General features: G+C 41.7%; 1 protein-coding gene across 1 annotated transcript in view; it reads right to left on the bottom strand.

The window, feature by feature from the left end:
* Positions 1 to 26,313, bottom strand: part of SDR39U1 (short chain dehydrogenase/reductase family 39U member 1) — a 31,644-nt gene extending 5,331 nt beyond the window's left edge. The window contains exons 1-5 of the mRNA XM_073631918.1: positions 26,153 to 26,313; positions 23,678 to 23,784; positions 7,947 to 8,029; positions 5,779 to 5,900; positions 4,425 to 4,580 (exon numbers count right to left, since the gene is read on the bottom strand). Of these exons, the coding sequence (XP_073488019.1) occupies positions 4,425 to 4,580; positions 5,779 to 5,900; positions 7,947 to 8,029; positions 23,678 to 23,784; positions 26,153 to 26,177 (493 nt within the window). The 5' untranslated portion in view covers positions 26,178 to 26,313. The remainder of the gene's footprint in view (positions 1 to 4,424; positions 4,581 to 5,778; positions 5,901 to 7,946; positions 8,030 to 23,677; positions 23,785 to 26,152) is intronic.
* Positions 26,314 to 27,463: the final 1,150 nt, after the last annotated feature.

Raw genomic sequence — 27,463 nt, forward strand, 5'->3', positions numbered from 1 at the left:
GCAGGTCTATGGCACAGAAGTCCCTGCCTTCTCTTCGGATGCAGGATCTAGGTGGAATGGTCTCTTAAAGATGGAATCTGAGAGCCTGTGAATTTTGTAAGTTAGAAGGATTGACCGTCTCAACCTTCTAGCAATCGTGGTCTATCATGTCTGTAACTGCTTCTTAGGACCACTAAAAAGACTAATCAGAGACTTGTTCTGTGAAACAAGGAAATAATTTGGTCAACAAAGAGGATCTGGTTTTAAACCACTAGTCTGTTCAGGAGAATGATTTAGAAAAGGGCTCCCTGACAGACAATCCTTGCAGGTCCCCTTTTATTTATTTGCCATAGCTATGGTCAAAAGGAAAAACTCACTTAAGGATAATAGATTAAGGGAAGCTTATTCCCTGGGCTCAGAGAACTGGACAGGCACGTAGCCAAGCATACCCAACTTCTGGTTTGAGTGTTAAATTAAGCAGATCCCTACTACAGGGGATTAAGTCTATAGTAGGAGTAGAAGACTCATATTGGCTAGCTACATCCAGTTCATCCAAGGGGGTGACACGAAGCATACCTACCGAGCCATAAACTTATTGAATTGGGTAAACAGGTCAGATAAGTTCTGATGCTGCATCTTCAAGCCATAATACTCCTATGAACATAACTCCTAAGTTCTTACTAAAAAAATGATAGGTGATTTTATGACCCTCTTCCAGTGTCCTATAACACTACTGGGTTCAAAAGCCCAGGGAATGCCTCTGGCATTCCTGAATGTAAAGGGACTCAATTTTTGGACATCTGGAGTTTTTTGCAGTCAAAACTCCTGTTCCCTCCATGTGCATGGAAAATAAGGTCTGAAATAAAAGTGACAAAAAAAATATATAAAACATCACAGATATACAGGCCATAAATTTTGCATTTCTGAAGTGCAGCAAACTCAAGCTTTATAAGGGATACAAAAACAGGAAGACACACCCTGTCTTCACTGTTGCATTTTCTGATGTACGACTAGTCACCTGTAGAGCAGAGAAGACAGAAACAAAACTTAAAATGTCGTGTATTTCTAATGCGTATTAAGACACCTTCATATAACTTAAGCAAAGAGAAAGGACACAAACTTCAAATGTGTGCTTCTGATGCTCAACAAGGTACGTTTACACATTCAACAGAAAGGACACTAAGAAACGTCAATGTGAAGTTTTTATGAGCAACCAAGATGAAAAACAGAGACGACACAGACACCTTTCACTGTTGTGTATTCCTGATACTGAACATAGTATCAGTTCTGTTGTTTATAGGACCGTACTAACTCATGTTGTGTATTTCTGATGATCAAGAAAGTGCAGTCGTATAGCCAGTATGACAACAGAAAAAGACACATGCGACCTACAGTGTTTTGTATGCCTGGTGCTGGACCAGGTACAGTCATATAACCGGCAGAGAATGACACCAACACACTTCAACATTTCTGATTAGCAACACACAACCCACAGAAATGTCACTAATAATAATTCAATGTTGTGCATTTCTAGAGAGCCATAAGATAATCATATAACAGAAAAGACACAAAACAAATTTCCAATGTTGTGTATTTCTGATGCTCAACCATGCACAGTCAAACAGAAAAAAGGACACAGACAACTAATTGTTGTGCATTTCTGATGAGCAGCAAAACCAGAAAAATACACAAACTTCCACGTTGCGAGTTTCTGATGTGTGGCCAGACAAGCATAATCTAGCCTAGGCATGGCCTGAACTCCAGATACTAACCCTTCACACCCACCAGTGAAGCAATAGGGTAGTTCCAAATAATGGTGGTCTGAGGTGTATGACTATACCACAGTAGTGGTAGCTGTTACCCTACTACTGCATAAGTATGAGTAGGTGTAGTTAGCCCACACACAGGTGGGAGCGAGTCCAAGCCTCCCAAGAATCGAAGGTCTTAACGGACACAGACCCAGAGATCAATTAATTTATCCTCAGGAAGAGGTGATCACAATCTAAAGCCTCGTACACATGATCCGATTGTTGGCCAACCGAGCGTCTGATTTTTGTCCAAAGGCCATGTGCCAGGAACTTGTCTTGCATACTAAGGGTATACAATTGTTGGCCAACAAACACGAACACCGTGACGTACTACGAGGAATTTCATCTCTTGAGCGCCACCCTTTGAGCACCTTCTGCTAATTTCGTGTTTGGTGAGCATCGATTCTGAGCGTGCGTGTTTGTACTTTCAACTTTTGTGTGACGGACTTGTATACTGACGATACGAAAATCTGACAACAGATCGTTGTCCGCCTGTTTACTAGCCTGCCATCCAACATTTGTTGGCTGAAAGTTGGACAACAATTGTCAGAAGGAGCATACAAACGGTCAGATTTTAGGCCAACAGTCTGTCAACAGACAATCCCCTGCCAACAATCTGATCGTGTGTACGAGGCTTTAGCCTGGAGGCAATCAGATACCTGTAGGGCTTCACACTAAATACAGGCTAATCTATGTAGCTCTAGTATAGAGGTTTGCACCAGGAACCCATCAATTAAGGGTTGCAGGATAGCATTTTATGCTTCTCGTTCAGCCAACGGGTGGGCTGTAGCTCAAACTACAAGAGGTCTTGATTAACTCTTACACACTGATAGATATAGCAGCAGTGTAAGGGGGAAATAATAGGTTTGAAAATGTTGGGATGTTACACATAACAAGCAACCCACACAAGGATAATATGTTCACAAGGGCACCCCTTGCTATGCCTCCCCACCCTATGGGAAAAATTTAGGAGGCAGGCTTTTAAGAGCAAAAAAACTCTAAATTAACCATCTTCAACCACTTCACAATCCTTCCAATTAGCTCTTTAGGAATGTTTAGTGGCAGGAACAACCTGTAAGAGACTCTGTGTCTAACAGGTCACACCTCTTCACTAGATTCACCCATATTGATGTACTATATTAGGGCGTATAGCGAGAGGTTGGTAAGATAGTTTTGCAATAACCACAGCATCTGAGTTACAGTGAAGCTGTGTACATTGGTCTAGCTGAAGCTTCTGGGCTATTTGTTCCCAGACACAAGGGAAAGGCCTTACCTGTGCCCAGTTAAAACAAGCACAGTAACAGTCAGGCTTATAGGCCTACTCCTCCTCACAACGCCTCCGTGTATCTCAACACTGGGGTGACGTCACTGGCTCCTCCTGACGTGTTGTGTCACAGGTCACGTGACTTTTTCAAGGGAATCACCCCTTGAAAAAGTCACGTGACCTGTGACGCAATGCGTCGGGAGGTGGAGCCATTGACGTCACCCCAATGTTGAGATACACGGAGGTGCTGTGAGTTTTACCTGGACACATGTGAGTGTATCCATCTTAGGCTTGCACAGCTCAGTTATTTTCAGCAATATTGCGCTATTATTTATTCTTTTTTTGAGAACCAGCATCCATGGTGAAAGGATTAGTTTGTATTGAGGATTACGGACATGCAAAAGGGTTTGAAGATCCCCACTGCGTTCACCAGAGATTGGAGTCAATCTGATCGTCATATGTATGTGAGAATTACAGAGACTTTCTGCGTTTAGTTTATTGGAAGGTGACTGGGTATTGCACAGGAGGTCTTCACTATTGGATTATTATATTCCGACATAAAGATTGATATTGTATTTTTATTAATGGATTTATTATTTTTGGTTCACTTTTTGGTATACACGGTCACTTCTTTCATGTATATCAGGTGGCACTGTGCATTTGTCAAAGGTTGATATTAGCGCACCAATTGTTCATAGATGCTGCATTTGCGGCGCTACACCGATTTCAAAAAGTAGTTTCTGTACTACTTTTTGCAATTTCAGGCTGCGATTTATATTGAAATCTGTGCAGAAATCTGCACAGATGTCTTTGAAATCGTGGCCAAAATCGGGACTTACATGCGGGAGTGAAATCATTCCCGCAGCTCAGTGTGAACCTGGGCTAAAAGTAACAAAATTCTGATTTGAATGTCAGATGTGGAAGACAAAAATAATCTACATTATCTGAGAACACTCATTGTAGGTTTTTATTTAACCTGTAGTTTGTCAGGGCGTTTATTTTGTATTGTCATCTCAAAATTTGATTTTTGTTCTGTATTTAGTTTTGGATAGAGTGAAGAAAACTTAAATCCACCGATTTTTATTGCGGTGTCCCTACTGGGCAGATTTACCTTCCCTACTAGGGGTTTTAACCATTCCCCACTCAAAATAAAAAAACTTTATGTATACTTTTTTAGTATTCCTTTCTGATAACCAAAAGGTTAAGATAAGCTTTTATTTAGCTTATCACATTTAGGTACAAAATGGAGTTTAACAGAATTTAAATTTTTTCCAAATAGGAGTACAGTTTACTTACAGACAAATGATGCTTTCCAAGATTAACTTTACTGACTTGGTGTATTTGGTGTATTTTAGAAACTTCTGTTTACATACCTGATCGCACTTTTGTCAGCTGTGTCACCGATTTGCCATCAACTAGTGGAGGCTCTGCTACACCCTCCCAATCCTTTACCAGACGAGAGAGAAAGTCGGCATCTCCTCCAGGGCTATTCTCTGTATACTGTTGTGTCTGATTTGGAGGATAATACCCTGTAAACAAAGTACAGAAGATCAGATTTGCCAAGGATTCTAGAAGACCTGGTCAATGAGAGGTTTCTACACCACTGTTTCACTAAAAACAGCACTGCAATGCTGCCATTGTGCCCAATGCACTGCTTTCTTAGGGTCAACAGAGGAAGTAAATGGCTATGGTGCCATGAAAAAGTATTCATACCCCTTGAAAATTTTTCACATTTTTTCATGTTACAACCAAAAATGTAAACGTATTTTATTGGGATTTTAAGTGGCACATAATTGTGAAGTGGAAGGAAAACGATAAATGGTTTTCAACATTTTTTACAAATAAATATGTGAAAAGTGTGGCGTGCATTTGTACTCAGCCCCCCTGAATCAATACTTTGTAGAACCACCTTTCACTGCAATTACAGCTACAAGTCTTTTTGGGGATGTCTCTACCAGCTTTGCACATCTAGACAGTGACATTTTTGCCCATTCTTCTTTGCAAAATAGCTCAAGCTCTGTCAGATTGGATGAAGAGCATCTGTGAACAGCAATTCTCAAGTCTTGCCACAGATTCTCAATTGGATTTAGGTCTGGGCTTTGACTGGACCATTCTAGCACATGAATATGCTTTGAACTAAACCATTCCATTGTAGCTCTGGCTGTATGTTTAGGGTCGTTGTCTTGCTGGTAGGTGAACCTCCACCTCAGTCTCAAGTCTTTTGCAGACTCGTCCTGTGGACATATTCTTCTACCTGAGATGTGGATCTCTGCAGCTCCTCCAGAGTTACCATGGGCTTCTTGGCTGCTTCTCAGATTAATGCTGTCCTTGTCCGGCCTGTCAGATTAAGTGGACAGCCATGTCTTGGCAATTATGTGCCAATTTGTGTTGGTCTATCACAAAACCCTCCAAAAAATACATTTACGTTTTTGGATGTAACATGACAAAATGTGGAAAATTTCAAGGGGTATGAATACTTTTTCAAGGCTCTGTAAAGGACAGTCATAAAACCTGAACTCACATAATGCCCATTCATAGATGACACAACCTACTGATTCTCATCTTGTGTTTGAAAAGGCGAATACACAGCAAACTGTCTTAGTGTCCTGTATGTTTCAGATGCACTGACATGAAAAATCAAAAGGCGATTGCATTTGACTGTATTGTGTTTATGGACATGCGGTAAACGAAATGGTGGCTGTAAACTAAAAACATATACTTATTTACCCACTCCAGTGACTACCACCCAAGAGCGAGGGGGGCTTTCTGACTTGGCAATAGCTTCACTGAGGGTACGTGTCGTTTCAATTCTACTGGCAATAACTTCCTGTTTAAACTGTTCTGTCCACCTAGTAGAAAGAAGAAAAAATAAAAAAATAATATCACACCGTGCATTTATCAACACATATAATTTACGTGTATTTGGAATATTGGGACAAGATAGACACAACTAAAATTAAATAAATCGCTGAGGTAGACACAAAGAACATTATTGTGTTTGCTACTTTTTAAGCTTAAAGTTTAAGACATTACTGCAATAATGATAAAAATACTACATGAATGTAATAATACACTCTCCGATTTAAAGAAGTGAAGAGTTTGTCTAATAAAATAATTTTAACTCAACATTGATAAACATGTAGGTGTTCCAGCTGGTGTGTTAAAGAGAAATTCCAGGTATAGATATTTTATACAGATTTTAGTTGTTCTAGCTTGGACCAGTGTAATTTTGTATATTTCATACCTGGCTGATGCCCCTGGGAATCACTGAAATAGCGGTGTCTACTTCAGTGATTTCCAGCTTTCCAAGGCATCAGCCAGGTATAGTATATTTGCACATTGGGTCAAGCTAGACCAATGTAACCACATATAAAATATCTATACCTGAAATTTCTCTTTAAAGGATAAGTTCACCTTTGTTAACATATGCATTAAAGGAAAACTGAACCGAGAAAATATGGAAGATACCATTACGGACATCACCCAAAAATGGGAGAAAGTATGAATGCAATACTTTGAGGCACTGACCTTGCCTAAATATGCAGATCAGAAGTTCTGACATCACTTATTTAAATAGTTTTTGTTCAAGGAACAAAACTATGGCACATGAAAAGGTGAAAACATCACAAGTCTCAGGTGAAAAAGGTCAAATTTAGAAACTATAGCAGCGATATCTTACTGTTAAAATATCGCCAGCTGAATAGATTCTTCCATTAATTAAATTTTTTTATTTTTGAAAGGCCTGACCCTTTAAGTTATGCTAAAAGTATAAACTATTATGCACTAGCTTAAAAGTCACTGACACAAGGAAGCACAATGACAGGGCGTAAGGATTGATAAAATCACTGAGGTAACACGTTATTGAACAAAACACACTTACATGGTAAAAACTTATGGTTCAACCCAGAGTGGTGGTATAAGATGGAACAGACAGTGTGATCATCAAAGGAGCTGATCAGACAGCAGCACAGTTCCACTTAAAATCACCTTAGGAGAGCTGAGTTAAGCTCTGTACTCACAATTTGTATTTTTGTTGTGAAAAGTCACTGCTATCCAAACATATAATTTAGACTCGGAGTGGTTGTTGTCAAGCTGCATCACATAATGTTGACGTACTTTTGAATGACATTCGTCAAGCCATAGAATACACTGAGAATTTTTGTATGAAAATCTGCTAGTGTGTAATCAGCTTTAGATATTACAAACAGAATTCTCAGTTCTATGATGGCTTCTTCATAAGGTACAATACATACCTTACTGTGAAGTCCAGCTAGAAGGCAATGACAGCTTTATTAATTGAAGATGATGGAAACAACTATGTGTAAGTGAAAAAGCTAAAGTGTCAGTTTTTGCTAAAGATGGGTTATGCCACGTACACATGAGCGGACTTTCCAGCAGAAAAGGTCCCACTGAACGAATCCGTCGGACATTCAAATCGTGTGTGGGCTTCATCGGACCTTTTCTGTCGAAAAATCTGACGGACCTTAGAAATAGAACAGGTTTCAAATCTTTCCGACGGACTTGATTCCTATAGAAAATAAACGTTCATCTGTATGCTAGTCCGATGGACCGAAAACGACGCAAGGGCAGCTATTGAACTTCCTTTTCTAGTCCAGTTGTACGTCATTACGTTCGAAACGATCAGACTTTGGTGGGATCGTGTGCAGGCAAGTCCGTTTCGTCGGGACTTTGTTGAAAAGTCCTTCGGAATTCAGTCCGACGAGAAGTCCGCTCGTCTGTACGTGGCATCAAGGTTCAAACTGTTTAGATGTTGGTATTAAAAGAAAAAAGAAAATACAAAAACCCCCAGGATTATCATCATCATCATGTTGGCATGATATAACCATTTTACAACAGTAAGAAAATGACATGCATATTGATCGCACATCTCTCACCTTCTTAGGGGATTCAGAACATTCTCTCCGGCAAGGTTAACAACTGCATCACATGGTGGTAGTCCCTTTTTGGTGACATCTACCTGTCAAACCACAACATTACACACAAGTAAGAATCAGAAAGCAGACAATAATCGCTTCTATCACTTTGCAGTATGCCCATGTACCTTACCACACTCTTCAAAAACAGTTAAAGCATTTGTTAACCCAAAACAAAAAATAATAATAATATTGATTCTGTTCCTTTAAAGCATGTTATACAGCACACAGTGCTTGGGCTGTGTCATTTGGCCCCCTGTAACACCTGATTGATCCTGCTAGTTTCTGCCCTCCCCTATGTAACTGAGCTGCTGAGCCCTGACACCGTGGTCAGTTTACGTGCCTCCGTCATCAGCAGCCTGCTATCCTCTCTGCTCCTGTGTCCTCCTCCCCTCCCTGCCTGTCAGCTCTGTGTGTGAGCCATGTCCGCCCCTCCCCTTCTATCACAGTTCCGAGCAGCTCAAACATTACTGCTCCCAATCACTGCCAGCCCCTCTACTAGGATTACATGTTGTATATACTATATTCTTCTTATAAAAAAAAAAAAAAAAAAAAAAATAATGTCTTTCTTATCCCCGATCACATGACCACCTGGCGCTGTCTTCCTCCGATATTTGTATTAGAGAGGGAAGTCATGTGACCGCTTGGCAGACGTCAGAGGGAGATCTCGGCACCTCCCTCTGTAATACATACAGCGGAGAAAGACAGTCCCCGGGCGGTCACATGACTGCTTATCAGGGATAAGAAAAACGGTATTTATAGGAACAATTTTAGAAAATGGCATATAGTATATACACACAACATGTAATCCTAACAGAGGGGCTGGCAGTGGATGTGTGCAGTGCCTTAACAACCCCTTTAAGCAGAGCTGTTTGGTCAAGGACCAGCCTCCTGAAGGCATGCAACTATGACCAGGCTCTACAATGCTCTCCAGGGATACAATGCTCTCCCAATATCAGGATTTTGCATTGTGCAATGTAATAGAGCCCCTTTTAGCTCAAGAGTACTGACCATTTCTCTCCAAGCATTCCTCTGTGCAAGAAATATACACAGAAAGCTAAAATAAAAAATTGAAGAGTTGAAGTACACTTGCTGTATTTAAAAATACATGTATTTACCCATACCTTGGAATCGTGCGTTACATTCTCTAGTATCTAAGCTCCCTTTAATTACCATTGACAGAGGTCTCTCCTGGTTCAAGTATATGATGGGATGGGACCAGTGTCTTAATGGTCAGCAGGGCTACAGTCTACAGCATTGGTGTTTCTAGGCGTTACCAATACTGTGAGGTGTGACCAGAAACAAGATATCTATTCACCAAATTTTTTGATGGTTTTCAGTCTTTAAATATTTCCTTTATATATTTTCATTATCCTGACTAGAAAAGCACACATTTGTAACAACTCATTAAGGCCTTGCGCACACTGGGGTTTTTGTGAACACTATTCTCCTTGTAGGAGCAAAACTGCTTCAAAAGCGTTTCTAAGCCATTTTTTTTAGCTTCTAGGTGTGTCAAACGCTTGGGCGTTCATTTATTACTGGCAGAATATCATTTTATTCTGGCCATTGAAATGGAAAAAAAAAAAAAAAAAAAAAGTGTCTAGCGCTTAGGTGTGTTCAGGTGCATTTACATGCGATTTGACTTTTTTTTTCAGCCAAACCGCCTCTCTTTAAACGCACAAGTGATTTTTTTTTCTGCCTCTAAACACCCCTGTAAGTGCCTATTTGTGCACAGACGCTAAAAGACGATGCTATGAAAATGCTGTTTATAATAAAAAAGGATTATTTTGTATTTCCTTAGTATGTACATACATTACTTTGACTTCACCATAAAGTATTTTTTTCCCATGACGGCTTTATCTTCCATACAAGTCCCCTAGCAACACGCAGTTCTTGGAGAACTCATCTTATAAGCCAACAGTACAAGGCTGTACCCTCTGTTTAAGAAAAGCTATACAGATTTAGGGTCAACTTTAATTTTTTTACTGGTTTTTAAGGATACCCGTACTGACAGAAAAATAGAGGATGTCATCGTAAGCTTCTTTGGAAAATGGCAATTGCATGGCTGCTTCTGGATTCCAAGCTTACCAAGCCACTAAGGTAGATTAACCATATCTCCAAAAAAGCCACAGCTTCTGATCTTTTATACCTGCATACTGAAAACTGGAGTTGGACTTAGACCCCTTTCACACTTGTGGATCCGTGTTGATCCGACCCGTGAACATCCGCTTGCTCAGCGGGGATCGCTCTGTTGATCCCCGCTGAGCCGGCGGATGACAGGGCGATCCCTGCACACTGTGCAGGGACCGCCCTGTCAGATCTCCGCTCTCCCCTATGGGGTATCAGATGAACACGGACCGCCTGTCCGTGTTCATCCGATCCGCTCTGCAGATGGATAGAAAAATTAGGATTTTCTTCCGTCTGCAGAATCGGACAATAGCGGGGCCAGATGATATCGTGTGTTAGCGGATGTTCATCTGCTGACACCCGCTATCCCATAGGGATGCATGTATGTCCGTATTTCATCCGAAAACGTATAGATGAAATACGGACACGGTCCGCACGTGTGAAAGGGGCCTAACCAGTAACGCTTTTTCTAGGAGTCTTCCGGGACAGCCTCTGAGATATAGGACTCCCCCCTCCGGGACAGAAAAAAAAAACATTCATCCAAATGGTTAAAAGGCGGTCCTCCAGGCCTTCTCCTTTAGTTTCCACAAGAACCGTCGGAAGGCTCTGAAAGACATGACACACTGGCATAACATTAGTATATCCCCTTTTGCACCAGACATAATCTGGGTGGGAAACCAGGCTGTCCTGGAAGACTCCTAAAAAAAAAGAAAGGGTTACCGGTAAGTCTAACTCCTGTTTTCTCTTATCGTCTTCCAGGACAGCCTCTGAGAGGATAAGCAAGAAACTTACTCTGTTAGGGCGGGACCTGCTGGAGGACCTTTCGCCCAAATGCCCGTTTGTCAGCAACCAGGTCCAAGCGGTAATGCTTTGCGAACGCGGAGTAGCTGGACCACGTCGCTGCTCTGCAGATCTCCTCCGGAGTGGCACCGGCTTTCTCTGCCCACGAAGTTGAAACCGCCCTAGTTGAATGTGCCTTAACTAGGAGGTGCTTTCCTCCCTGCCAATGTATGCCTCTAAAACTGTCAACCTTATTCATCTGGCGATGGTGGATTTTGACGCTTTAAATCCTTTGCATGATCCTGCAAAATTCACAAACAAAGATTCTAATTTCCTGAAGTCTTTGCTGATATCTAAATAAACTAAAAGGCTACGCCTGACGTCTACTAAGCTGAATTCTCCTTCCTCATCGACCTCTGAGGAGGAGTAAAATGTTGGCAGGATAATGCCCTGAGTTCTATGAAAAGTAGAAGAAACTTTGGGGAGGAAACTAGGATCTGTTTTAAGCACAACCCTATCCTCCAAAATCAACAAAAATGGCTCTCTAATCAAGAGTGCCTGTAACTCACTCACTCTGGCTGAGGAGATTGCAATAAAAAAAAAAAAAAAAAAAAAAGCTGTCTTTAGAACCACCCACTTAATATGAGATTTTTCCAGAGGTTCGAAGGGACACTTTATAAGTGCGCAGAGGACCAAGGATAGATCCCAGGAGACAGGCTCTGACCTTCGCTGGCCTGGACCTGGAGAGAGCCTTAAAGAAATTCTTTACAAAATGATCCTGCTGCAGGGAGACCTGAAGGAAAACGCTCAAGGCGGTAGCCTGTACCTGCAGGGTGCTAATAGAAAGACCCAATTCCACTCCTGCCTGGAAAAAGTCCAACACTGCTGGAATTCCTGGTTCTACCTGTCCCTGCTCCGCTAACCGGGAATTGAACCTCTTCCAGACCTTTGTGTAGATAGCCCTAGTTACTGGTTTACGGCATTCTAAGAGGGTCTTGATGACTCTTTCTGAAAACCATTGAGCCCTTAACAGCTGTTCCTCAGATACCACGCTGTAAGTCTGAGGGTCTCTACCCAAGGATGCCGGATAGGACCCTGTGTAACAATATCCTCCCTCATCGGAAGAGGAATCAGAAGATATATGGCCAACTTCTTTAGGACTGCAAACCAGGCCCTCCTTGGCCAAAACGGGGCTATCAAAATATAATCCGTTTCCTGGGTCAGAAATTTCTGGAGGACCGCCGCAACAAGCCTTACGGGGGGGGAAGGCATAGCAAAGGTTGAAGTGCCATACATTGGCGAAAGCATCCATTTCCCTGGCTCGATCCAGCAGGTGCAGGGAGAAAAACTGAGCAACTTTCTTATTGCTTTCTGAGGCGAACAGATCCACCTCTGGTCTGCCCCAGGTCTTCACAACCTGCTCGAACACTTCCTGGTTGAGCGACCATTCGTCCTATTTTACTCACTGACAGCTGAGAAAGTCCGCCAGAGAGTTCTGCGTCCCCTTTAAATGTACTGCTGTCAGAGAAGCCAGGTTTGATTCGGCCCAAGCGAAAATTTCGCCTGCTATCATCTGTAGTGCAGGGCTCCTGGTCCCCTTCTTGTTTATGTATGCGACTACGGCCGCATTGTCTGACCTTACTTGAAGGTGCCATCCCCTTATTCTTTGCTGGAAGGCCTCTAGTGCCCTCTGCACTGCCAGTAGCTCCCTCTGATTCGAGGTCCGCCTGACTTCCACCTGGGACCAAGATCCTTGAGCCAGATCCTTTTCCAGGTGGGCACCCCAGCCGAAAGAGCTGGCATTTGTTGTCACCACCAGAGCTGTTGGTCTGAACCACAACAGACCCCTGTCCAGATTGTGATTGACTCGCCATCACCATAGTGTCCTTTTGACTCTGGTCGATATAGGCATAGGCTGACCCAAATCATGCTGGCTGCCATCCCAGCAGTGCAGAAAGAGAGCCTGTAATGGGCGCTGGTGAAACCTTGCCCAAGGGACTGCAGGAAAACAGGATGTCATTAACCCTATCACTCTCATGACATCTCTGACATGGACTTCCTGATTGGTCTGAAGCCGTGTTACCGATAGGAGAAAGACTTTCCTCTCTATTGAAGAAATCCTGTATCCCAGGTACTGTACTTCCTGGGTTGTGATCAGCAGGGACTTGTCCCGATTGATCAACCAACCAAGAGAACGCAGGAAAAGTTGTGCCTCCTGTAAGTTCTCTTCTAGCTGCCGATAAGACTGGGAGACAGAAGATCGTCCAGGGGATCACTGTAATGGCCCTGACGTGCAGCGGAGCTAGGGCCTCTGCCAGGACCTTCGTGAAAATCCTCGGAGAGGATGCCAGTCCAAAACGGTAATGCCCTGAATTGGAAGTGGAATAGAACAATTGTGAGAGAGGAACTATTTATAAGGCTAATCCTGGAGGGTCTCTGCCACATCCCAAAATAAAAAATGAGGAGAAAGAGAAATGCCCCAAAAGGGATAGTATGGACAGGGATCCAACAGAGGATCAATGGATAATAGCTACAAAGGCAGTATAAAAAAATATAAATTGTATTCAATGTACAAAGATAACGATAACAACATCTAAAAACATTGATGAAAATAGGGACAGGGGTATAGAAATACAGCTGGTTCATGCTGCAGCAAACAACGGTTCTAAAAACCAGGGGTCAGAAACAAATTGTAGCTGCAACAGAAAACCCTACATTTCGGAAAACACGAAAAGATTTGTTTCTTTTCATGATACTGTACTTCCTTCTTCAGGGATCCAGACAAAGCGTGGTGTTGTATTTCTATTAAAAAGAGGACATACAGTATATACATATATAAATAATCAACCAGTTGTTTGGCTCACTACAATCTCTTCTTCCCTTTCCCCTTTCCCTTTTTTTCCCCCTTCCTTTCCCTTTCACCAAAAAACTTGTCTAGTCATCTTAAGAATATTGGCTCATTTTGTCTGTTTTTTAAATGTTTAATATGTTCTATATGAATACTATCATTATGTTCTTCATGTATGGTGCTCCCTGTTCTTTGAAATTATGCTTGTTCCTCTTTTTGATTCTTCAAAACAATACCAATATGTATAGATGATGATCCCACGTCCTGTCAGTCCAAGTTTGATGGAAATTTCAATTATATACACTAATTTCCTTTTTTACATTTTTTTTTCAGAATTATTTTTTACTCATCATGCCCTCTTTGTGAATTTTGGACTGTCTCTAGTGCTAGCTTGGGTGGGTGCTGTTTCTCCCCCCCCCCCTCTCGTGTCGGCAGCCTACGTCGATGTTTGACGTCATCGCGTCAGTCAACGCCGGGTTGGCTGGGGAGCCACCAATGGAGGGCCTGCCACACATAGGTGTCTGGATGTCCCCTGGATGAATCATTAGGCTGAACTCCTTTTGTTCATTAACGTTTGGAACACTTGATCTGCTTGGATTGGTTTCTTCCTCCTTACCACTCCCATCATCTGGCTATTTAACATAGGTTACTGCTGCACAGCCGGGATGAGCATCACTCTTGCATGGTCCTGAGAGGACTGTCTACAAAGAAGGTTAGAAACAAATACTCTATTTTTTCCTCTGTTTTATTTATATGGGGCTTTTTTCTCCATGTGTTTTATATGTATTTTTAGATTCACTCCGCGTTACTCATATACACTTTTCCCCAAAGAGACTGTCTTTTTTGCCTTCTTTATCCTTCCATCCATATTCCAGCAGTGGCCTATGTATATATGTATACTTTTTTATCTCCCTCTCTGCCTGTCAGATTCGCACCCTCCATGCCTTTTTGGAGGTTCCTGTGAGCTCTGACCTGCCGCTCCACCTTGGGGGTACAGTTCACCCCTGACTCCAAGCAGAGACCTGTCTCATATCCAAACTCACTTTATATTGAAGAGGTTAGCCAGATCAAACTCGTTGGGATTACCCTAGAGTTGTATTCTAACTTAGTGGACCTCTGGACGTGGGAATCCATCTACCTACATAAATTGCTGTGAGTACCAACCTTTATAGTACATACCTTGGTGTATGTCTGCCTTTCTAAAAAAATAAATCTTATATAGATCTAATGTTTATTCACTGGTTGATTATTTATATATGTATATATGTCCCCTTTTTTGATAGAAATACAACAGCACGCTTTGTCTGAACCCCTGAAGAAGGAAGTACAGTATCATGAAAAGAAAAATCTTTTCGTGTTTTCCGAAACCTGTAGGGTTTTCTGTTGCAGCTACAATTTGTTTCTGATCCCTGGTTTTTAGAACCTTTGTTTGCTGCAGCATCTAGCAGCTGTATTCCTATACCCCTGTCCCTATTTTCATCAATGTTTTTAGATGTTATCGTTATCTTTGTACATTGAATAAAATTTATATTTTTTTTATACTCCTTTTGTATCTAATATCCATTGATCCTCTGCTGGCTCCCTGCCCATACTATCCCTTTTGGGGCATTTCTCTTTCTCTGAATTGGAAGTGGAGAACTTCCGAATTCACCCTGACTGCTAGTCTTAGGAATTTCTGGAAATCCCGATGTATCTGCACATGCAAATATGCGTCCCTGAGGTCGATTGTCGCCATATAACAATCGGGAAACAGGAGATTCGTTACCGTGAAGATAGACTCCATTCTGAAATGCTTGTATCTGATAAACTTGTTCAGGGGGCGGAGATTGAGAATCAACCTGAACTTGCCTGATGGCTTTCGGACTATGAACACATGGGAGTATACCCCCTGGCCGTGTTCCACATGTGGTACCTGGCTGATGACCTGTTGATCCAACAGCTCCCCCAACAGCAAACTCAGAGCTCCTGCTTTCTCCCGGTCTCTGGGTAACGTGGTGACTAAAAAGGTGGGCGGGGGGAATGGCATTGAACTCCAACTTGTAGCCGTTCTCTATTATCTTTAATATAAAACGGGCTTGAAGTTGCATCGGTCCATTGTGGGATGAAGTCCCCAACCTTCCTCCCACTGGAACACAGGAGTCACTGGAGCTTTGGGGTGGTCTGAGGAGGATTTAATAATATTCCTCCTCTACCACGTCCCTTGTGACCTGTCCAGTGTTTAGGATGACTCTCTCTCTCCTGTTGGGTCTGCTGCCTGAAACCTCGAAAAAGACATCTACCCTCAGGTTTTTTTCTTTTTCTCTAGGAACGCTTTCTTCTTGTCCTGGGTACGCTCCAAGGCCTCCTGAAGCCCAGGTCTGAAGAGGTGATCGCCTGAGAAAGGCAATCCACAAAGCTTGAGCTTTGATGCTGCATCTCCTGACCAAGCTTTTAACCACACGGCCCTTCTTGCGGCATTTACCAAAGCTGCTGACCTGGCTGCTAGCTTTACAGATTCCGCAGAAGCGTCAGCTAAGAACCCAACTGCTTTAAATAATAACGGAAAAGATTTTAGCAGTTGTTGTCGGGATGTGCCTGCAGAAATGTGGGGCTGCAACTCGGTTAACCAGCATCCTAAATTTCTGGCAACACAGATAGCTGCAAGGGCTGGTTTAAGCCCAACAGGAGAGGCATCCCAAGCCTAGCAGTACGTCACCCCTTTTGTCCATGGTGTCCTTAAGGGATCCCAGGTCGTCGAAGGCCAAATCAGTATTTTTGGAAACCTTCGCCAGCGGCGCATCCAACTCAAGGACCTTGTTCCTAGGATGGGCTGTGTCCTTTTCGAAGGGAAATCTACGTTTAAGACTGCCTGAAAAGAACAGTCTTCTTTCAGGGTGCTCCCACTCCAGCAAGATCGCTTCTACTAGAGATTTGTGTACGGGAAAAACTCTGGATTTCTGTGCAGTGACCCCCTGATACATAAGGTCATGCTTAGAAAGCGGTACCAACTTCTCTCTGATCTCCAAGGTGACATAAATCGTCTTTAGTAAGTCCCCCACATCGTCCAGCGTCAATCTGTACCTGGACCCTCTGGAGAAATCTTCCTCACTCTCAGAATCAGACCCTGAGTCCGCTTAAGAGGCAAGCGATCTGGGTTCCCTCTTTCTATCTTCCATATCCTCCTGACTAGGCTCAGATAGAATAGGCATACTTGCTGCTCTAGATAGGAGCACAGAGGGACCCTGCATCTTATCCATTATTCTTTTAAATAACTTGAATGTGGATGCAATCTCGTCTTTCACAGACGTAAGGATTTTATGACACTCTGCCATAGAATCATCCCTAGTTAAACTGCCGACACATTCGGGGTAAAGTGGTTTCTCCCAATTGGAGCCTAGCTTTGACCCAAATACGGCACATTTTCTCTTAGGAGGCTGAATCTGGGTCTTGTCCTGTGCTTTAACCTGAAAGCAAAAAAGAAAGACAAACACCCATGAGAGCCTGCCCCGACCCTCACCACCACTGTGCTTAAATCAGAGGGAAGGAGAAAAGTGCCCAGCCCTTCACCTGTGGTTCCCCACCCAGGGAAGGACTTTGGTCACAAGGACCCTACCCCCTCCCAGAGTAAGCCATGGTCTGCCCTCACCACGCTTACCTGAGAGGTGCTGGTGCCAGAAGAACCGGAGGGAAGGGAAAGGGATCACCGCTCCAGGTGGAAATGTGGATATAGAACTCTCCTTGGAACTGGAACACCAGGTGCCAGTTAAGCATAAGCATATAGCAACATGAGCTTGTTTGTCCCATTTTTTGCTATGGCTTGTATCTGTTGGACCTTTTACTAATAAAGGCTATATTCCGGAGTGCGGCTGTCCAGAACTTCCTTTTTGCCTCATGTTGCCAGAAGAACCGGAGTCAACCACCTGGGAAGCTGCAGTGCCCTCCATGGCTCCTCGGTGTGTGTCACAGCCTCTGCTGGATCTACACTGGCTCCGGACACCCAAAAAGCCACACGCCATGCCTGGAGACCGGAACCATGTCTCACGGCACCCCGATGATGCGGCTCCACCGGAAGCCACGTCACTTCTGCTCGTTGGAGTGCAGAAGCCCCTCCTCCGATGCATGCATGTCCTCTCCTACACCCGGAAGAGCCGGGTAACATGCCCCGGCGATGGACGCCGATCGCTCACTGTGGGAGGACGAGGGTAGGTGTGTGAGGCGAAATGGAGGCAGGGTCCTGCCGTAATCTTCAGGAGTCCAACTCTTCCCGAGTTTTAAGGCAGCAGTGGGCTAGCAGCCCTCCCTTGCCTGCTAGACAGAGGGGCGCTTGGGCAGAGGAGAAGGTATGCCAGAGGCTCATCCAGGACAGTTCTGGGACATAGAGCTCCCCAGGTTCCTCACATGCTTGCTTCCCGTCCGGCAAGAAACACAAAAACTGAAGGGGAAGGCCTGGAGGACAGCCTTTTAACCATTTGGGTGAATGCGTTTCCTGTCCCGGAGGGAGGAGCCCTATATCTCAGAGTCTGTCCTGGAAGACGATAAGAAAAAATGTATTTTAGGTAAGAGACCGAAGCCTTTGGATGATTATAACAGTTGGGCAATGAATATTTTAAAAGCAGTTCTGAACTGACAAACTATCAGTGTTGCCACATTTTCACATCATCAAAAGTGAGAAGGTAATTGGATGCTATGGGGGTGAAGACACATATGACAATGATAAGAATAAGATTTCCCACAACCTGTAAAGTGATGGACAGTGTACAGGTGGGAGCTGCAGCATCAATTTGAAGGCATCAGAACTGAGAATAAATCATGGCAGTCTTCAAGGTGGAAGCTATAATTTATGTTAATTAGAGCAGCTTTCCAAGAATGTTTGAAGGTAGTGAAAGACCTCCATCAGGGTACAAAGTCCTGACAGTGTCCTTTCACAGCCATAAAGCATTATTAGTATGCACACTGTAATGGAAATTTGTAAGTTCTGTATATAATTGTATTGTATTTTGTATGTATTGCACACTGCCCTCACTCTGCACACAGCACTAATAATGTTTTCAGTAAATGTTTACATTCTTTCGAGTCCTGATTAGAATTAGCCTGCCTATGTAATGCCCCTTGTTACCATAAATGTACAATTGTAATATTAATGTGATACCTACGTAATCATGTGCATAAAAACCTTCAATTGCGTCATAATAAAGCAGAACAGTTATTTGGAACCACTAATCAATATGAGGATAGGAGTTGCCTATCATCAATTTAACCAAGTCAGCATGGCGAGCTTTGCCTTAGGAGGGGATTCCAGGTGACCCTGAGTATCCGAAACGAGGAGCTTGAGACGATCCGGGAATTTCTGATAATCAGCCGGCTGAGGTAAGCCTTTTGCTTACATTTGAGTTATTAGACTTCCTTGATCGGTAAGGCATTTTCGGGACAAAGGGTACCTATTTTACTCCCCTTAATCGAACTGTATTGATTGGTGGTTATATGTTATGTTGTCCCTGTCTATTGTCCATCGGAGTGGTATAGATAAGAAAGGGAAGAATAGTGCTGTTCACAGGTATATGTAGTACATCTGCTAGATAAAGTAGTTTAGAGGCAAGAGGGTATAGGCACACGTAGAGAAGAGAGAAGACTGGCCAGTCATTATGGGCATTGAATTAAGTAAGGGAATGAAGGGTAAGAGACCCTCAAAAATGCCCAGCGCAAGAGGAGCGCTATATATGAACCGAAGGTGCGGTTCTGCTTATACTGAGCCCCTAGATTAATGGTTAAAGTGGACAGTGATCCACAATGGGTAACTGGGTTACCAAGGTCCACAGGGACTAAGAATCATGCAGAGTAAACAGCTAGAGAAACAGCTATCTATGTGAGCAGGATGGATCAAGGGTGACATTAACACTAGACAGAAAGGGACATTTTCATGTTAAGTTGTGGGATGAATTTGGAGTCAGGCACTACCACTAGTAAAAATCAGAAACAGAGAAATGAGAATTAAAACAGAATACTTTATATGTTGTCAGAGAGGGTAGATGGGATGAGCACTGTGGCTGCCCGTCTGATCATAGAAGTTAGATATAAAAGATATCTGAACTAAATAAGGAATGCAGAATTTAAGGCAGGGAAATATTAATGAGAGTTAAAAGAAAGTGAGAGAATGATATGCATGTGTTGTGTACAAATGGGAAAATGTAAGCGATTTTAGAGAGATATTGGTGTATGTGTGTGCGAATGCTGGGACCTTTAGTTCTATTGCTTGTGTGTGTCATGTACGCAGATGTGACCCCCTCCTTTGTGCTCTCATGAACGAATGTGGCTAGGATGAGAGGTCAGTGATAAGCTGGAAGGACACCATGCCAATTCCATTTTTTTTAGACAAAACATTTATAACAAAATGTGCCGGGTTAACGAATCTAATGGTAAACAATGTGATCACAATTGTTTTGAATCTGTTTTCCAGACATGGTAAAATGAAGGTTACATTTAACCATGTATTACACAAATTTAATATCCTTTGATAGTGGAAACAGTGCATTTAAAAAAGGGAAATTAAGTAAAATTAAGTAATAATGAGTATTCATTTCTAATATGAGTTTAACAATTATATAGATATATTGAAACTGGTTTAGACAACCTTTGGTTGGAAATGAAATCCAGGTTATTGGGGAAATTTGTAAAAATGGGATTATTTTAGATTAAGATAACAATTTTGTAATTTTACATTTATACAATAAGCCCTAATTGAGAGAAAAAAAGATTAAGATGAGGTTGTTATTTTGAATAAAGCTGCCATAATATTTAACAAAGCCAAGATGGATGGGATACATAAGAAGTTTTTCTACAAAAATGATATTGTAAGGTTTTTGATGATAACTTGATGTGCGGTCCATGATGTAAGAGTAATAATAAATAAAATTTAAATATAACAGCCCATCACATCAAGTCCACACACCCTGTTAGGATAGATGCCACCTGCAGCCAGTTGTTTTATAGTTTTTGATGCTTTCTGGTCCATCATACAGATTGGTGGTCCTTTTGTTTTTATTTATTTTTATTTTTTAAATCCAAAGCAGAATGTGTGGATTTGTGAAATGATGTGCCCCTTTTTCTTGTAAGTGCCGTGGTATAAAAGCAAGAATATTTTTGATTTATGGGCATCTCTCCATGACCGCAGGGTTTTGTTATCATTTATTATAATATTGCCAGGAAAAAGTTGTGTTTTGAAACATGAAACTGGAGTTCTTACACAAACAGCATGATAGAACACAAGCCATTGTAATATATTTATGCAAGCTGGACCCAGTAATGAAGGGTTCATCCAGATATATCAGAGCTGCAGCTTTTATGCAAAGGTGCTATTAGACAAAGTTAGATATTGTTTTGGTCAAACATTTGATTAATTTTTAATGGTCCGACATTCTGTGCAGCAAATATACAGATAACTAAATGTTTGTCTAATGAAAGGTTTAAAATATGAGTTTGTTTATGTACAAATCTAACAATGAAAAATGCGTACATTTATTCAAAAGAAAGGAAAAGACACGTGTTAAATTGATGGTGTAGGAATCAGCTGCTGTGAGCCCAGTGCAGGACACACTCCCTGAAGACCCAGATATTACATTTTTTGTAGATTTGAATATGCAGTTTATCACCCAGAAGGATACTCTGTATTCAAAGTCATTGGATCCTTTTTCCCCAGCTCAAGAAGCAGAGCTCCATGTTTTAGCAAAGCCTGTGAGCTACAAAAAGAGTGTATATTTATATAGATAGTTGAGATATATAGAGCTTTTGGTTCCATTTGAAGGGCCAGAAGTTTGTTTTTACTTCAGCAGGTAAACCAATAAAGCATGCCAAGTTAATCTGATTGGCTGTTTTCAGCCTTCCAGCTTCTTGCTGAGGTAGCCATATTAACTTTCACACATGGAAGCAGACCAGGTGACTAAGGATGCTGCATTTACAGCCCCGGACACTTGATGGGTCTGTGCAACTCACAGATTCCACCCTAGTTCTGGCCCAGTATAGCTGGGATTAATAATTCAACTTTAAGGACCCCAGAACGAGAAGAACAAGTGGTCCACAGGGGGCAACTTCTTATGAAACAGGACTTTGGAAAAGGTGATCATTTATGTCTGCCAGCCACTCTTTTCCCTCCAGCTTGACACATGGACCGTGTCATCAGTCACAAGCAGTTATGGCTGCCTTAGTAAATGAGCGTGGGATAGAGCCAGGGTTCTCCACAGTTGTTTTTATAACATACCACTTCTTGTTTTACCTGTTACCAAAGGTGTTACCAAAAGCTGAACATCCCTCCCAGAGATTACAAAAAAGATATATCCAGATGCCCAAGTTAGGATCTTACGAGTATGCATTTTGTCTGTATGGACATGTTTTTTTTATGTCCAGTGGCAAATGCTACTGGCAAAGGCCACAGTAAAAAGTGTTATCAGAAGTAGTTTGTAAGTACAGAGTGCCAGAAAGTACAGAGAGTAACAGAGGAAATAATTTTTATAGGAGAGTCCTTACTAGAAGTTTTGAGGTTTTATTTTTACACCCCTTACTGTCTATAATATAGCGGACAAAGTAAAGTAAGAAACTAGAAAACTTTTGCCTGAATGTTTTCTTATATTTTATCAAGCCTCTAAGGGGGATGTTGGACTCTCTCCCTATGGGATTTGGTTTGGGAGTGTGTTACTCACTTGCTTATATTTTGTCTCAGCAGCTGAAGTCCTCCATTCGGATCTCACGGAGAATGTTGATGATCTTTTAAGGTTTTTTACAAACTCATTTATATGTTTTCTCCCCAATTCCAGATCCTAAAAGTTTGGAAGGATCTAAAACTAAAGCCAGGTGATTTTTGGATTGTTAAGAGACATTTATATATAAGGAAATGTTTGGAGACTCAATACAGCATCTATTTTATGTACAGTTTTGCAAAACTTGAAGGAAAAGTCACCTGGATCCACACCAGACACTGCAAAAATGACTAAATTAAAGAAGTCTCTGTGTTTGATTTGTTTCCTTCTTGTCATCACAGTCTAGGGTACTTTTTGATTCAATTACTTTAACTGTAAGAGATATATATATTTGAAAAATAGTTTAGCCATGTTGAAGTCATATTTGTCTTTTGTTTGTCTTCCATTATATGTAGAATTGTCTGTGTTTACATATGCTGATAAGTCAGCATGCCCACAATTCAGCTAGAAGGCCATTCTGGCCACAGGAGTGTACAGCCAGTACTTTGTAAATATGTCTTATCAATCATTTGTTTTTCACAATGAAAAGTCATTTTGTACTGAAAAAGTTGCTCAGCTATTATTTTCTCCACAATGGAGTTTTTTGCCTCTTTGGCCAGGACTACCTCCACCTAAGCGTGTGGAGGTTCCAGGTTAAAGGTTTTAGCAGGTATGGTTAGTGATCAAAATATTGATCAAAAGAGGGGAGACTGTAATGGAAATTTGTAAGTTCTGTATATAATTGTATTGTATTTTGTATGTATTGCACTCTGCCCTCACTGTGCAACAGCACTAATAATGTTTTCAGTAAATGTTTACATTCTTTCGAGTCCTGATTAGAATTAGCCTGCCTATGTAATGCCCCTTGTTACCATAAACCTACAATTGTAATATTAATGTGATACCTACGTAATCATGTGCATAAAAACCTTCAATTGCGTCATAATAAAGCAGAACAGTTATTTGGAACCACTAATCAATATGAGGATAGAAGTTGCCTATCATCAATTTAACCAAGTCAACACCTACATAAAGCCTCACTTCATATTTTATAAAAGGAGCACTGACAACTTCTGTGGTCACTTTCATACTGTTCTTATTAATGATTTTCTAAACCATGAAAGGAGCAGATTATGAACCCAGTTAACACAATTAGAAAGAGCCAATACACTACCCACAGCATGATTTTCAAGATAAAAAACATTGTAGATTTCTGTCATAAAAACTCTCACCCATGTAATCCTCTGTTCTCCAGGTTTTCGGGAGATAATGGTAACTTTATGACCTCTCTTCCTTAATAACTGTGACAGTGACTGTCCAACAAACCCACTGCCACCTCCTATGTAGGACAAAGGGAATTCATCAGAAAAATGTCAGGAAACAAACAACTATTTAATCATTGAAGAACAACCTAAGGGAATATGAAATAGTACCTAATTAGGTCAATCTGAACTTCAGGATAACAAATACTGTCTAAAGCAACATTTGAATTTTCTTGAATCTTGGTGGGCTTTGTGTATTTCTTCCAGATCTGTGCAGTAATCCAGTGTGAAACTTTGCCAATAAAGACCAGTCACTGCTGCTCTCTCCTTGTGGAGGTGGACTGGTCTTGTCTCCGCCCCCCCAGCAGCCTGTACTGGGTATGCCCCTCACACAGCTCTGCTCTCTGCCAAAGCTTTGTGCAGTACAGTGATGGTGTTACTTTTATATGGCAATATCTAATGTTTGCAAGGGATCTGGTACACACGGAGTGGATTTCTATCTTTATACTTATGGCTAATGAGGAATTAATGTCATTAAAAGTTTTCGGTCCTATAGTTTAGCTTTAAACAGTGTGTTGGCTTCCTGTGGCCTTCAAATCAGGTGGCTCATTCCCACCTACTTTAACATAAAATAGAAAAAGTTTAGCAAAAAAAAAAAAAAAAAAAAAGCTTGCTTTGGGAGAGGACATTTGCTTAACCCCTTCACACCTAAGGCCTCATGCACACTGGATGTTATAATAAGGTTATAAAAAACGACAGTAGCTTAGCAGTGAGTTTTTCAGTGTTTTTTACAATGGGTTCAAAAAGGTTAAACTGATGGCGAGCCACGTTTTTGAGCGTTTATCTGCGTTTTTAGACATTAGAGCGTTTTTACAGCTGAAAAACTCCTCTCAGAACCCACTCCTTTTGTTTTTGTTTTTTTACAGCCAAAAAAACACCCTAGCCAAAAACAGTTGATAACAGCCTATGTGTGCATGGACACATAGGCTAACATGCTGAAGAGTTTACTGACTGTAGAAAAAAAAATAAAAATAAATAAAAATAAAAAAAACACACATCTGAAGCCAAAAACAGCAGCTGTAAAAACGTCCAAAAACGTCCCGTGTGCATGAGGCCCTAAAGGTAAAACTAATCTTAATGCCTAAGCCCAATTTTGCCATGTGTTAGTAAAACTGTACATATCTTCACAACTACTTTGTGCAGCCAGGTGGACTATACCTTGTTTTTTTCAGGACAAATTGAGTTTTCATTTGGTGCTAAAAGGTAATGGATGTCTCCTGATTTTTATTATCAAGGAATAACTGGCCCAACATAGTAAAAATAAAAAAAAAAATTAAAAAAAAAAATCATTATTTTAAATTTAGCTGTATATTTCTTGTTACTACCATAACCTACCACCAAAGGCCCAAAATAAATTCTGCTGCAGTGATACCACATATATGTATGTCAGTTGTTGTTGTTTGTACCGCCCGGAAACAATAGTGTGCATTTTTCATTTTAATTTTTTTTTTTTTATCCTACCTAAAACACGACGACACCAATACTAATTTAAAAGTAAAAAAAATCCTGTCCAATAAATACTGACCCTGACCCAAACACTAACCTTGGCACTGACCTAGATCTTTCTTTAAAAAAAAAAAAAAAAAATAATAATAATTTCTACACACTTTTTTCCCCTCTCTCTGCAAGGACAAAGAAAGATATATGTATCTCTCGTGTCCATTCAGAGACAGAAAACACAGGGGCGGGCTTCACAGTGACCGAACACTGTGATAGCCAATCAGAGACCATCACAGCGATCAGGTGACCTGGAATGAGACGGTCCGGGTCCTGATCGTTAGAACGGGGCCCAGAGCTTTAGGGAAGACCCATGCCTTGGCTCTATGGGAAAAAAAGCCCAGTCTAGTGGGGCCGCATATATGGGTGTGCCAGCTGTGTTCCTGCAGCCGCGTGTCCCAATAGAAATAAATGGGATGCCAGCATGGGGATGCATGCAACACCTGTACATCCCCGTGCTGGGAATACACAGACCGGCACGGGGCCCCACAGTAATGCCCCCCCCATGTGGATGAATCCTTACTGGTCAGATCCCCAGGTGAAAAGAAAAACAAAAATAGAAAACTAATGCAGCCATCATATATAATAATTGGAAGGCTGCAGTGTAATAAATGTTTTTAGGTTGAATACTCTTTTAAGCAGAAAACACCAAGTCGCTGTCCTAAGAACCTGCTATGCTGGATTTAGCTTTCATCTGGATTTAGCTTTCCTATTAACCACCCTGAAATCTTGGAGAAAAGTAAATATACAGCTTAAACAGGTCTTAAATCTGAGCACATTCCAGTAGAGGACACAGTGTGACAATGAGAGGAATACGTCTGGAATAAAAGTTCTATGCAACTACAATGTTAGCAAAAAAGTGACTGTCACTGATCACATGACCCTCACCGATAAGAACCCTCATGGCGTTCATAAGACTACACGAACACTCCGCTCACACTCTCTTCACTAACATCCCATCCACTTTACTGTGGCTGCAAGAGCGCCTCTACTTATTTGTCTCCTAACATGAGCCATGTTAGCGTGCATTGCCTGAATGCAATAAAGCGTACACCTGGTCTCTAAAAACATGGCCGCCACCGTTCAAAACAACAGACAACTCAGCCCCTATGTTATTATACCTCGTTTTGCCCTAGCAATGCAGTAGTGGAAATACCCATAGAGCATGCGTAGGATATTCTGAAGGGCGTTATAGAACGACGAGCTGCTGTGTGAGGGCGACCTCGTGTGCGACCTTAGGTGCATTGCATTCCTTCTCAGATTACTATTTCTGAATTTACTTTGACAATGTACTGTATGTGTTTTGTGTTGGCAGTTTGTGATCCTCAGTTACAGCTATATAGTATATTATTGATTTCTATTTTTTTTTTAATTGAAAGATTGCGGACACACAGCCACATATTTTGAACAGGAGCACCAACCTATTTTTTATTACAGACAGCTGACCAAAATTACTCAGAGCTCAAAACTTTATTAACACAGAGTGGTAGCAACATCAGGTTGCCCCAATGACCATATTCTTAGATTTACAATACTAATAAAGCATTATTAACATTTTAATATTGAGAATTAAAGCCCAACTCCGTACAGACAAAAAAAAAATAATTACCTGACTCCCTGCTCCAGCAATCCCCTACAGCCTCCTCTCTAAACTGCACACTCGCCCCACCATGTACAGAGGTAATAGCCCTGCATTACACATGACGATGCTTAGGGTCCTTAAACAGACCAGAGCTACAGGGAGAACAGCACCAGGCCTGGTAGGGTTGTCACCTCATCTCTTTAGGCCCGGTTCACACTTGTGCGATGCCAAACATCGCACAGGCATTGCATATAATTCGCAGCGCACTGCCGTTCACATTACATGCGATGTCTGTGCGATATCAGCCATAGAGATAGTATGGCTGATATCGCACCGCATTCGGTGCAAACACGCACAGGACCCTTTTTTCTATTCGGACCAGAATCGGATCGCATGTGTGTTCACACATATGCGATCCGATTCATGTCCGGACTGTCAGTTCGCAGTGCGATACGGAAGCTGAACTGGGGGTGTCGTTAACAATGTATTGACACTCCCCAGCGATTCGCATATGGCAGTGTGAACTGACATGTGAGTCGGTGCGATGTGGGAACACGCAGTGGATTCGCAGTGTTCTCGCATCGCACCAGTGTGAATCGGGCCTTAAACCCGAACAC

This window comes from Aquarana catesbeiana, linkage group LG01, assembly GCF_042186555.1.
Source record: "Aquarana catesbeiana isolate 2022-GZ linkage group LG01, ASM4218655v1, whole genome shotgun sequence".
Taxonomy (NCBI): Eukaryota; Metazoa; Chordata; class Amphibia; order Anura; family Ranidae; genus Aquarana; species Aquarana catesbeiana.